We start from the raw sequence: 14,400 nt of genomic DNA on the forward strand, positions 1-14,400 counted from the left end.
AACACACACACACACACACACACACACACACACACACAAACAAACAACAACTGAGTTTGCACTGATGCAACTACTGTCAGGATTTTCTAAAGACAGTGAAAAATTAGCAATGGAAAGGCATGGACGCAGTTATTTTTGTGGCTAACCTCATGGCATATGCACTTGTAGAAGTTTTCCTTTCAGACGCAATATTTAGGGAATACAATATTTAAATAGATCATGATAAAATAAATATAATCATGATAAGATATAATAAATTATATAAATCATCTTAACCCCTTTTGCACTTCACATTCAATTTAAATTCAATTCAATTCAAGTTTATTTGTATAGCGCTTTTCACGATACAAATCGTTGCAAAGCAACTTTACAGCAAATGAAGTTTCTACAATATTTAGTGGTAGCTTATCAGTGGTGACTGTCAGTTAATGTACATATGGCAGAAATGTACGGAAAAATCAATTAAAGACGTAATCAAACAGACGATGAACACTATTAACAGCAATTATTATATGATGCAATCAAACTTATTGCAAAATGTGGTAGTTCTGTAAGTTGTTTCAGGGTTGGCATCATCTGGCTGTGATACTTGCTAATTTGCACATGCTCTTGGTAGATTGCATTGGTCATTATTGAAAAGCACTGGCTGGGTCTTCTTTCATTTGTGCATTGTCAGTAGATCACCCATATCATTTTTCAGCCCTATTGGTGCTTTATATATCATGCTAATTTGCCCTATTTAGCAAGACTGTCCCATAGACTTTTAAGCAAAAACAGGGGTTACTGTTACAACTTATCTCTTGTTTCATCTGACTTTTTTTGTTTTTGTTTACTGAGCTTGTTGCAATACATTGTGGAATTTCATTACCTGCGAAGGGTCACGTGACAATTTTTTTTTTAATTTATTTTTTTTTTGCCAAAATGAGGTACAATTTGGAACAGCCTTGCCCTGTTTACAATGCACTGCAACAACTTAAGCCTATCTACACTGGATGTGTTAAAGCGAACGTTCCAAAAAAAAAAAAAAAGATCACCTCGATAACTCTTTCCTCATCCATTTGTCCTGTTGTTGGAAATACAAAAAAGAATGTCAGAAATAGAACTGGGTATCCATCTATGCTGTTAGTGTGCAATTGTCAGCAGCATCATTTATTATAAGGGTTATTTTTGCCATTGACATGACACGGCATGACACAACGCCCTGTTCACATCCAGTGTAGACAGAGTGTTAGTGATGGGAATGCACCACAAACGTTTTAAAATGCTGTCTTGGCCGGCAGCTGAGTAGATTTTCATACAGAGCTGATATATAGAAGCAGTCAGAGAAAAGCCATTTAGAGAGACAGAGAGACTAAAGACTAAGATAAGACAAAAGTGAACACTATAAAAGGGTACTGAGTCACCCCTGAAGAAATCACTTGAAACTTTTCAGCCTTCTTTTACCTCCAAAGGGATTCTTGTTTAGCCAGTAAATGTATTTGCCTCTGCTTTCAAACCATGACATTTGTCAAATTAACAGCACGGCTCGCTGTTTGTCTCCATAGCAGGGTGGAATTGCAGTTGGCTACATTAATCTCTTCTTGGGTGGCACTGCTTAGAAGACTAAAGCTGGTGCTCTAATAATGAACAACAACAGGACTGAGTACACTTGACGTACCATTAGCTGTCCTTAAGCCTGTCGCAATAATCAATATATCGACTTATCGCGCAATATATGTTCATGACCGCAATGAATGTTGGTTACGCAATATATCGCCCATTAGATTTACTTAAAAATGAATGTCACCATGTTTTGTACATTCCACTTGCGCCTGTGTCTTTTGCAGCTTCTCATACATAACGTGGTGTAGTCATGAGGTGCTAGTTCAAATTTAAAAAATGCTTCTACAAAAAAAGTTTCATCTGCAGATATGGTCTTGTTTAGGGATCTGTGCCTTTGTGCATACGGGCATCTGACTGCTGAGTAGTGATTGTGTTTTTCAGCAATAGTGTGCACCCTTCATTTACAGGGAAAAGAAGGTCAGGGAAAAATCTGTAAATGGAAAAATCTCCATACAAGTTCTTTGTGCAGTTTTCTTTTTTCTACTTGTTACTTTGGACTTTTTGTTAGAAAATGTTTATTTACTATTTATTCAGGTTTTTAAAGGAATCTAGTATTTTGATACTTAATTTCCATGATCTAAATATTCTTAAAAATGTAAAGTTTGTTGTCATTTGGAAGTGTGTAGGCCTTCTTGCATTATTATGCTGTTACATTATGATTATATATTCAGTGGCATAAAATGGTCTTTAAAATGACAATAATATCACTTATCGCAATTATTTCTGGGGCAATATATCGCACAACAAAAAGTTGTTATCGTGACAGGCCTAGCTGTCCTTTCCTTTTATTATAGCTAATAAATGTGCTTTGCATGAGGGGGAGCCGGTACTGCCAGGGCCCGTGTGTATGCGGGCAGGGAGTTAATGGTTGTGACGCTGTGGATCCTAATGGCTATAATGTGATACAGTGGGTTCATAATTCAGGTTGGGATGCAGGGTGATTAAATCTTCATTAACAGCAGACTGTTTCCTCTCCTGTATTTATATTACTCTTTATTTTAAATGATGGATGGAGGCAAACAGTTTATGGCTACAAAAACAAAGCATGAAAATCAGCAAATCCAGCTAAGAAGAGAAGAGAGGACAGACTATCTGTAATGAAAATTACTTGTGACTGACGGCTGAAGGTCTGGAATCCATGGCAGCTTTCTTTGGCCAAGGCCCGCCCATGAGGCCGTTTGACTGACATGTCAAACAACCAATCACAGTTCATTTCGTTCAGCGGCACGTTTCGGGGCATGGAAATGTCGCCACAATAACAGACCGGTGTGTAAAACTCTCGGACGTATTTTAAGGATTCTGTGCCGCGAACTTTAAAAATTTTACATAATTTTGAGAATCCAGCGTTTAGTTGATCCTGCTAAGCGCTCGCCTTCACAGTTGTAAACACGACGGCTTTCTTCTTTCGTGAGGGGGTTTGGCGGCACGGCATTTTTGTTTCCAGGCGGGACATTAAAGAATGCAACACACACATCTCCCGGAAATCCTGTATAATTCAACCAATCCGATGACGACTTCGGAACTCCTGAAGAGTTTCCACTTTTGTGTGCCGTATGCATCAGACGTTCAGCCAACGGACCATGGGCGTGACGTCTGAAGCTGAGACTAGGGAACACTTAGCTTATTCTGTTTAAACATAGGACAATAGGCCCATGTCATCAAGTTTGCATTAAAGCACATTTGGCCTGGCCCGTCAGGCCCGTCAGCCTGCCGTTTACATTCACCTCTCGGCTGTTTGACACAGAGGTGAGGGGTCAAAATGGCAGTCTGGGTACACAATCTGCACAGATGACATCAAGTCGAGTTGTTCTCATTGACAAGTCTTTCTAAAAACCAGATCACTCGCCAGCAGAGAACTCAATTTAAGTTTTCATTTGACTGGTAATGAAAAAAATCATGTCAAAAGACAGCTTTTACTCCAGGCACTAGAAATGAAAGCATGAGCTATTGCACTCACTCGTTTTATGTCTTTTCCAAACGTCTCGCTGAAGCTTGTTCCCAAAATTTCAAACTGAATGTGGGAATTTGATCCATTGTCCATGAAGTCCATAATTCCAGTGAGACCAGTTATACGGCCCTGTAGAACAAAACTGTCTGAATCAATACACAATAATGCAACACAGTAAAAAGAACTGAGCCAGATCAAAGTGCAATGTGCTGTACACTTTATGCACTGAATTTTACCAATTACAATTTTAAAACTTTAGGCTTCCTTCGGCTTGACCATAAGAATGTCCTCATGGCCTGGGGACACTGGGAGAGAGGTTTGGCTCAGTTGGCATTATCACTACTTGCCCAATCAGACCAGTGCTGCAGTTATACCATCAGTTCATTTTACATGTGAATATAGCTGCTGTTAAGCGAGCAGATACACAAAATTGTGGGCATACACCTAGAACAAGTTCAGGTTTTCAGACGTTTTTTTGTTGTTGTTGTTAAATTTAAATGAAATGTAACTATATATATATATATATATATACACACAGAGGCGGACAAAATACACAACTCCATTACTTGAGTGAAAGTACAGATACTGCTGGTCAAATATTACTCTATTACAAGTAAAAGTTGTAAAGACAGATTTTTACTTGAGTAAAAGTACAGAAGTACTTGCTTTTAAAAGTACTTAAGTACCAAAAGTACATTTCCTTTTTTTATGTCAATGCACTGTTTTATTATTGTTGTATGTACCGGTAATACTCGCAATACTTCTGAAGCAACTTACAATACATTACACCTACTGAATACACTGACTAGCTTGTAGTATCTTTGGAATAAAGAGCTTTTAGAATGTTAAAACCCTATGGGGAAAAAACTAAACAAAACAAAAAAATAATTATTATTTAACACCCCTACCCATAAATTTGATATCCCCCAAATAAGTCGGCTACATTTTAAAATTGTGACTACTATTCTTACCAAAGGATGGATGTTCAAACCTAAACATAGAATAATAATAAAAATGAAAATTCACTTAAAAATGTTAATTTTATTAACCTTTTTAAAGAAGCGTTTTTTAAAAGAAAATTTTCTTTAAAAGAAATTGTTTTCTTTACTGGTTTAACTGCACCACCTGCTTAGAGTGGTGTGGGTCGCTCAACATTTAAAAAGCATCAACATGAAAGGCTTATAGCTTTGACTTCAGACCAACCACTGGTTTGACTGTAGAGGGGCGGTGGAAGGTTCAGAGACAAATCTATCGGTGGCGTGTCCCTCTCGGGGCCGATTAGAGGCTTTCTGCAGTTCTGTGTGGCTCATATAACGTTAAAAGGGTGTGAAATTGAGGAACACACACTAGACCGCTTGCTGCCCCTGAGAGCTCACAGAGACATGAGCTCCTAAGATGAGACATCAGCTGCTGCGGCCACCACACCAACTATTGTGCAGCGTTCAGTAGCCCCTAAGAGAGCTCTGTGTGAGGACAACCAACAGCTATCTCAGCTTGACCGCTGTGCTAGTGTTCAAGAGAAATGTGATTGCAGTGGTGAGAGGGGAAGGCAGGAAACAACTTAGATGAAAGCAATTTGCATTTCAAAAAGCCATATGTCTGGGACCTGATGTAAAGCAAAGGGAACTATCATCTTGTCACAGTTGCTTTTATTCAACTACTCTCCATCTTGCCACTTCTAGTCTTACGTGCTATATGTGATATCCCCCCAACAGTGTGACAAGCAGCAAAACAGACTCTCTGAAAAATTCCTGACATCAAACGCATCGTACCTTTTGGATTGTCTCCAGCATGGACCAGCCTCCATTCCAGGGCTTGGTTGACTTCCTGATGCAGTTGAGGCTGGCCATACTGTGCCACTTTCGGTCCTCTAATTTCCGGTAGAATGCATTGGCCAGCATCAACACGCTATCATAGAGGTACAAATTGGACACCTGAAATCAAAAGGGGAAAAAGAAAAAAACTATTAAGAGATGCATTAAAATGATTTTTACCAAAACCAAAATGCTGCTTTCACTTAGCTGAAACTATAAGAAATGAAAATAAAGTAGGCTATTTAATAATCAATTATTATTACATAGTAATAATTAGTAATAATCACATTTTTTTTTTAAATAATCAACACTTACATAAAAGTGAGTTTACATTGCACACAAGTCTTTATATCAACTTTTTATTGATATAAATTATGTTTCTACTCTAAATTTAAGTTGAAATATGTTTAAACACCTTAACACTGGCAGTAATAAAAACTAGTTTTCATGACAGATTTATTCCAACATACATTAAATACATTACATTAGCATTAAATAATGAAGACAAAAGATACATATATAATGAGTATGCAATATAGTGCATATCTTTCGCAAAAGTCTCCTTTCCTTATTTTAACTAGTTAACTAGTGATTTATGGACACAAAATGGCTTTAATGAGGTAAATGTAAAGTTACATTTGTTTACAAATTGATTTATTTACGTCTTTCTGTGGTTGAAACACAGTTTTAGCGATTACAGACATAATACATTTCAGTAAGTTGTATTGTTTTTTTTCAACATACCCTCTGTTCTGATGCTCATTCATATATATATATATATTTGTGCAATAACTACTAGTAAAATGAAAAGACCAACCCTGCTTCCCAATGTTCATACTATCCATCCTAAATAGTATGTAAGATTAGAATTAGTGTGTCCCAAAGCATAGTATCTTGAAAAGAGTATGCCAAAAGTCCTCATATGGTCTACTATGTCAGGTCGATTTTTGAAGTGTGGATACGCACACACTCTAATGGCTAATATTACCCACAATCCATTGCGCTTTGACAAATGATTCGGTTGAGAACTAAAAACACGAATAAAATGCGTAAAAAAACTACAAACATGGTGGATGCGCGCAATCAATGCTTAAGTAGAGAGGTTTAGATAAAGGGCTTAGTGTTACTAATAATCAACATTTAACCTGGTAAATAATATATATATTGTTATATATATTAGGGGTGGAACAGTTCGCGAAAAAATTAAACCGTACGGTTCTCCACACACGGTTCGGCACGCGCTAGGACCGCGGTTCAACTTAAATCTGACAACGCATCTGTAATATGGTTTGCTATAAATAACACATAAAACAAGCAGGGTTCGGCTAATGTATGTTTCTGTTGATAGATGCACATTCTGGCTTCCCAGTACATCACAACAACAGCGATAAAAAAAAAACGTGGACAAACCATTCACTTTTGTTCAGTACGAATGCCGTATGCTGGAATTTGAGCAGTCATTTATTCCGTCATCACCCGGGTACTGATAGCGCGTGCGCACAGGTGAGACCTGAACAACACACGTTGATATCTGTGTTTAGATATCACAATGGCAGTGAATGGTGCCCCTGTTTTTGAAGCCTAAAAAACTGCACTCTTCGACTCTCTAGGTCACGACAGCCTGTTATTCTGCACTTTTGCTGTTACTCTGCACAAAAGGGCTTTCGGAGTGCAACACCTGTCCCTTCTTCAGAGGGTGTTAGGACACAAGAGTTTGTTAGTAGAGGCTGCCCCCCATAGAATTGCTGGGCACCTACTATACAACAGTTCCCTTGCTTCCGGTGTTCGTCCCTTTCCCTGTTGTTGAAAGGAGCAATTTAACCCCCTATCAATTTAACACCCCTTTCCGACCATTTGGCAATCTGTCAATCACCATGTCAATGAGCATGTCCTGTTTGGACTTTGCCCCTTTCCTCGTTAAGGTCTTATTGCACCCAAGGCCAGATTACGTTCCTTATTATTATTATTATTATTATTATTATTATTATTGTTGTTGTTGTTGTTTTAGACACATTATGTCTAAATGTCAATCTTGTTATGATGATTTAAAGGTGGATATTTGTAAAAATACCAACATGAAATTCTCTTTATAATAAGCACCCTTCTCATGAACATGTCAAACATGTTACTGGCTATTGACTTACAATTATAATATTATTTTTATAATAATAATAATAATAAAATACATTATTTGTCTAAAATAATACTTAGTTTAATATTTTTATCCCCCAAAAATGACCTTCAAAATGGTGGACCCACCGGATTCAAATCAAACTTTCATGGCCATTTCTCATCCAAGTGTGACTCTGCTGAGCGTTACAACCTGCTAGGTGTCAGTTATCATTCCAGTTGATATATAAAACAGAGTACCTGTCCTTACTGTACAGACAACCACTTTCTGATCATTGAATGATGGCCATGCTAGTTAGGTGCTGACAGGTCTATACAGGAAGACATTTGTTACACTTTACCGGAGCTGACCATCAGCTAAGCCACGTAGGAGGTATTAGCAAAAGCTGTGTGGGTGACTTCAGTGATTGCTTGTTTCCTGAGTGACGGAAAGGCACACAAAGGTGGATGCTTGTGTTGACACTGCAGATTTTCAGATGAAAAGCTGACAGGTTTGTCACTGCTGTGAACTAGTGGTTTGCTTGTCAAGGTGATTAAACATCAAAGAATATTTAACCCTCGGTTTTATGAATAATTGAAGCATAAGCCCTCAGAGTATGTGCGGTGCAAAGCTCAGCCATCTGTTCCATACAATGAAACTAGTCTTCATGTGGGTTCAAGGGGTTTTGAGAAATGTGGACGTCACAGCAGAGGAAGAAAACACTTGGAAACATTATCTAGGTTTGTGAATAATTGTATAATAAAAGGTTATCGCAAATGAAAATGAAACCTACATGTCTATTGTTACGGTAACACTTTATTTTAAGGACCAATTCTCACTATTAACTAGCTGCTTATTAGCATGCATATTACTACCATTGGCTGTTTATTAGTACTTATAAAGCACATATTAATGCTTTATTCTGCATGACCAAATTTTTAGATTCCTTAATCCTACCCCATACCTAAACTTAAAAACTACCTTATTAAATATTAATAAGCAGCAAATTAGCAGTTTATTGAGGGAAAACTCTTAATTAATAGTGAATGTGTTTCCTATTCTAAAGTGTTACCATTGCTACATTTATATGTATGTGTGTGTGTGTGTGTGTGTGTGTGTGTATACACTGAACAAAATCATAAACGCAACACTTTTGTTTTTGCCCCCATTTTTCATGAGCTGAACTCAAAGATCTAAGACTTTTTCTATGTACACAAAAGGCCTATTTCTCTCAAATATTGTTCACAAATCTGTCTAAATCTGTGTTAGTGAGCACTTCTCCTTTGCCGAGATAATCCGTCCACCTCACAGGTGTGGCATATCAAGATGCTGATTAGACAGCATGATTATTGCACAGGCGTGCCTTAGGCTGGCCACAATAAAAGGCCACTCTAAAATGTGCAGTTTTATTACATGTACCGCGGCCACTCCCACCTCTTTGGGGCAGCTAGTGCTACTTCCAGCCCTATTTCTCCTTCCCCTGCTGCCTCTACCTCTAGCAACAGCTGACCTACGGACACTACGACCACGTTCTCCCTTGCCACCCCCATCCCCATTGGGCAAAGGGTCGAAATGATCACTTGTTTGTGCTTCGTGAACACTCTCGCCTTGCACGGCGGCACCATTGATGTACCGGGAGAAGTGCGATTATTAGACGACCGATTGTCATTTCCAAAAGGGAAATGTTCCCCTTCAGAGTCAGATTCGGTGAATAACATTTGCAACACATCCTCATGGTACAACTTTTTATTAGCCATTTGGCGATTTTCTCTCACAAATCTCACAATTTACTCGCACGCTATGAACTGAACTGCTTCTGCATCAATGACACGATAGCTCACTTGCTCTGCTCTTTCCTCAAACACTTTGAATAGGAACGTGACGTAATTTTGGTGGACGGCCACGTGTACCGCGGCCACTCCCACCTCTTTGGGGCAGCTAGTGCTACTTCCAGCCCTATTTCTCCTTCCCCTGCTGCCTCTACCTCTAGCAACAGCTGACCTACAGACACTACGACCACGTTCTCCCTTGCCACCCCCATCCCCATTGGGCAAAGGGTCGAAATGATCACTTGTTTGTGCTTCGTGAACACTCTCGCCTTGCACGGCGGCACCATTGCACTGCAAAGATGTACCGGGAGAAGCGCGATTATTAGACGACCGATCGTTATTTCCAAAAGGCAAATATTCCCCTTCAGAGTCAGAATCGGCAAATAACATTTGCAACACATCCTCACGGTACAACTTTCTATTAGCCATTTGGCGATTTTCTCTCACAAATCTCACAATTTACTCGCACGCTATGAACTGAACTACTTCCGCATCAATGACACGATAGCTCACTTGCTCTGCTATTTCCTCGAACACTTTGAATAGGAACGTGATGTAATTTTGGTCTAGAATCGAAGTACTACATGTCTGCCATCTAGTGGTAGGGAATACAAATGAAATATTGCACCATATTAGGAACTACAGTCTATTGTATGACGTCTTGTCGCAATTTTGCGACTTTGGCGCTTAGAGGGTTAATCATGGCCACCCTGTACTTCGCTACTTGGAACTCCTCAACCAGGGAAGAGAGGGGTAGTTATAATTACCCAGATCTGATGTACAGCCCGGCTGATGTGAAGTCCTGAGAGATACCCAGCCACCTCGTTCACTGTCATCAGCCACATCAGTCTGGGAAGCAGGCCATGTTGTTTAAAGCCATGTTTTAAACTTCCCTGGGAGTCCTGATTTGTCAATTTTCATCAACCAACCCTCTGCTTGCTTCTCGGTGCTGCAGACATTGTTTTGGTCCCTTAATGTCGTACCACTTTCCCAGATACTTTATGGGATTGTCCTTGATGGAAGGGATGATCTCGCCTTGAATGACCAGATTGTACTTGAAGGAGATTTTACCCTTCCTAATGACCAAGCTCCTTGATTTTCTTGGCTTAAAAGTAATTCTGGCCCACTTTGCCACCCCATCAAGCTTTGTTAGGACCCACCTAGCCTATACAATGGATGATGTTGTGACTGTAAGGTCATCCATGTAACCCCTGATAGCTGGTTGCTGGATCACTGAGTCCATCATCAGGCCTCTGGTTTCCTTTTCTCCTGCTTTGATGATAAGGTTCATGCAAATGACGAACAGGGTAGGGGAAACTGTACATACATCCTGTGACAATCCCTCTCTCGAGGTGCTGCCACTGTGTGATGTAGTCCTTCATTTTGAAACGGAGCTTTATTCCATCCAGGTAGCTGCTGATCATTGCCTTGATGTGATCTGGGATATGGTAGTACTGATAGTATCTATCTATCTATCTATCGATCTATCTATCTATCTATCTATCTATCTAGCTATCTATCTATCTATCTATCTATCTATCTAAAATTTAGTAAAATATTTCAGTCCCAAGCTACGCCCATGGTAATGCCTACTGAAAATTCAGCTTTGCCATCACATAATTAATTTCACAATATCACCACTTTTACTGTATTTTTATTGAATAAATGCAGCCTTGGTGATCATAAGAGACTTAAATTGATTAAAAAAAGGTCATTATTTCAAACTTTTGATTGTAATATTAGTTAAATAATTAAGAACATCTCAGAGAATGCATAAAAACAAACTATTATGAAAAAGAAAAAAAATATGCACAACACTTTTAACTAATTAAAATTACAAAACTACAAAAAAATAGTGAAATCCCGCATAAGTTAAAAAATAAGGCAAGTTAAAAACAAATAAATTGGCAATAAAAGGCAAACAAACAAATACCATTTTAACTGAGAGTCTGGGTTCCCATATCTTTAAAGGTTGAAAATCCCTCATCTTAACTTTTAAAATAATATCTCTCACTTGTTTTAAGAGGTTTAATGGGTGTCACGAATCCTGTCCATGAACTTCCGTCTGCTAGCCATCAGAGGTCACCCTTTCCATTTTCATTGACTCTCGCACTACACACTGTTGCATATCACCTCGGACTACATTTCCCATCATTCATTACACTGATTGGACACAGCACTGATTGCACACAGCACTGATTGCACACAGCTGTTTCACATCACTCACTCACTATTTAACACTCAATCTCACTCCTTTCTAGCTGCCGAGTATTGTTTAGCGCTTATCATTTGGATAGCTACTCTACGGAGCCTGTTTTGTTTACCCTGCCTTAGCTTAGTCTGCCTCGTCTGTTTTCTTGGTTTCTGATCTTTGCCTGTTTTCCTGGATTTATCCCTCTAGTCTCGCCCTTGTTATTCTGTTTGCCGATCGTTGACCTACGCTAGGTCGCATGGATTATTCTTGTGTCTTGCCCACCATATCCCTGTTTTCCACTGTTCGACCCTGCCTGTGTTTCTGACCTCCTCTGCTTTTAATAAAGCTTGCACATGGATCCGCACGTCTCACGTCTTGTCAGCCCCGTAACAGAGGGTTTGAGACTGCATATAGATTTGATCTCCTATAAAGCATCAGCAACCTGATGATGATGCGGTTTTGATGGTTACTGACCTCCAGTGACTGCACGTAGCCCTCCTGAGGGTCGCAGAGCAGTGATGAGATGCGGTGGTTGTTCCTCATACAGCTCATGCTGCTGTCTTTCCACAGAGGGAAAATCTGCCTGACAACGGTCATCCTTCCCAAGGAACTGTGGGCCAGCTCCATAATCTCAGTGTCACTGATCTCCTAAACTCATACAGAAACAGAATACAAAGAATAATAATCATGCTTCTTTATGAACCAATAGTTACTTGATTACTTGCATGGATGCACAAGGTGAAATGTTGATGAATAAATTATGTATTACTTGTGTGTGTCTCTATCGATCGATCAATCTATCATCTATCTATCTATCTATCTATCTATCTATCTATCTATCATTATATTATATTATATTATATTATATTATACAACAGTTTGTTCTGGTCCTCAAATTTGATTGGCTGAGAGATTTTTCCAGCCATGAGAGATTCCCCAGTATCACCACGGAAACCGTTTCACAGTTTGTATCACTCTGCTTGCAGCATTTCTTACAGCGAGTGTTATGGCGGATGCCCAAATCCACTACAATTTCACAATTACTACTGTTGTTGTGTCACCGACTGTAGTTTTAAGATTTTTTTAGTTTGTAGTTTAAACTTCAAATATGTTTATAAAGATAGCACCTATTTATACATTTGCTTCTATGTTTTCGGAGATGTGAGCTCCAGGCTATCTATCTATCTATCTATCTATCTATCATTATATTATATTATATTATATTATATTATACAACAGTTTGTTCTGGTCCTCAAATTTGATTGGCTGAGAGATTTTTCCAGCCATGAGAGATTCCCCAGTATCACCACGGAAACCGTTTCACAGTTTGTATCACTCTGCTTGCAGCATTTCTTACAGCGAGTGTTATGGCGGATGCCCAAATCCACTACAATTTCACAATTACTACTGTTGTTGTGTCACCGACTGTAGTTTTAAGATTTTTTTAGTTTGTAGTTTAAACTTCAAATATGTTTATAAAGATAGCACCTATTTATACATTTGCTTCTATGTTTTCGGAGATGTGAGCTCCAGGGCGTCTGCCGCCGTTCAGTGCTCATGGACCTGCCGAGAGCAGCCTTACCTTGGCCAGCTCTTCTAGAATTTGCTTCTGGCTCTGATGTCTCTACAGTGGTTAAACATGAGCTATAATTAGTCTTGGGTATATTTAACAGAAAATCTTTGGTCTCATTAATCTATTATTTGTTCTAGAGCAAATAGTTTTGGCTGAGGGTAAAATTTCATAATTTCATATTTTTACATAACTTTAATGCTGTATTAGAGCACTGCCTTTGTACTCTTCACTGAATTGCTTAGCAACTTTTATAATGACATTGTTATTTATTAAATATTATTGTTAAATAAATAACATTTTATATAAATAATAGTAGTAGCATTTAATAATAGCATTTGGTAATGAGAAGAGGTCTGTGCGTTAGTGATTTCGGTTACATTCTTACGCCATTAGATGGCAATAAGAAACTGTCCTTATGAGTCAGTAGCAAAGACTTTTATATTGAAAGGGACTGAAACAAGGTTGTAGAAAACTTTCAACGGCACCTTATAAAACGCAAACAAATCGTCCCTATGGCCAAATCACAGCCATGCTGATACAGAGCGATATCACATGGCTACTCATGTGATATTGCTTGTTTATATTATATATTACATTGGCGAATTATCTATATTGTTAGAACTAATAATACAAAAGATGTCATGCATCACATTTTTAAACAATAATATTTTTCCCTAAAATGTTGGGTTTCAGATCTACTGTAAATAAATAAATAAATAAAGTAGGGTTTAACAGGGTTTAAACTGTCTAGTGAGCTGTCTACCTAGATAATATTTTAAGAGATATTACTTCCTTAGAAGATATCTCATTTTAGACAAATTCGAATGTAACATTATTGCATTTAGCCTTCAGAGTCAAGGAATGTTGACTTTAAATATTAACATTTCTTTCATAAATAAAAAAAACGAAAAAAAAAAAAAAAACAGAGAGAGGGAAAAAAAGTGTTCATTGTAATTAAATTAAACCTTAAAGAAATATATTTGAGTGTGCTATATATGGTTTGCCTGTTAGAGTACTATTTTGTCTGGTGCACACCAATTTAGCGTTTCTTATCAGTCACTTATAAAGTTCCACTATGCTGCCTTAGAAGGAAGCTGGCTGTGTCATATATCAAGGCAGCTCAATGTGTTTTTGAAAGAGAACTTGTTATAGTTTTTTAATTTTTTTTATGTTGAGTTATGATTGTCTTTTTAAAAGGCCTCAATACAGAGAGAAAAGGAAATGGCATAATGATTCTTTTAAAGCATGCAGGACATTGAGGAGAGAAGGACTCAGAGAATAATATGAAACAATCAATATACAAGCAATTTCAAAGCAGTATCGGGAAGGC

General features: G+C 38.2%; 1 protein-coding gene across 1 annotated transcript; it reads right to left on the bottom strand.

Annotated features, from left to right (window-relative positions):
• Positions 1 to 3,559: 3,559 nt before the first annotated feature.
• On the bottom strand, positions 3,560 to 12,124 carry LOC107701351 (glutamate receptor ionotropic, delta-1-like; the record flags this gene model as incomplete). Its single annotated transcript, XM_016503339.1, has 3 exons — positions 11,972 to 12,124; positions 5,323 to 5,484; positions 3,560 to 3,679 (listed from the first exon to the last, which is right to left on the bottom strand). Coding segments are annotated over exons 1-3 (435 nt in total), but the record flags the coding sequence as incomplete, so codon positions are not given.
• Positions 12,125 to 14,400: the final 2,276 nt, after the last annotated feature.

Source organism: Sinocyclocheilus anshuiensis, unplaced genomic scaffold (assembly GCF_001515605.1).
Source record: "Sinocyclocheilus anshuiensis isolate Anshui unplaced genomic scaffold, SAMN03320099.WGS_v1.1 scaffold2224, whole genome shotgun sequence".
NCBI classification, from domain to species: Eukaryota; Metazoa; Chordata; class Actinopteri; order Cypriniformes; family Cyprinidae; genus Sinocyclocheilus; species Sinocyclocheilus anshuiensis.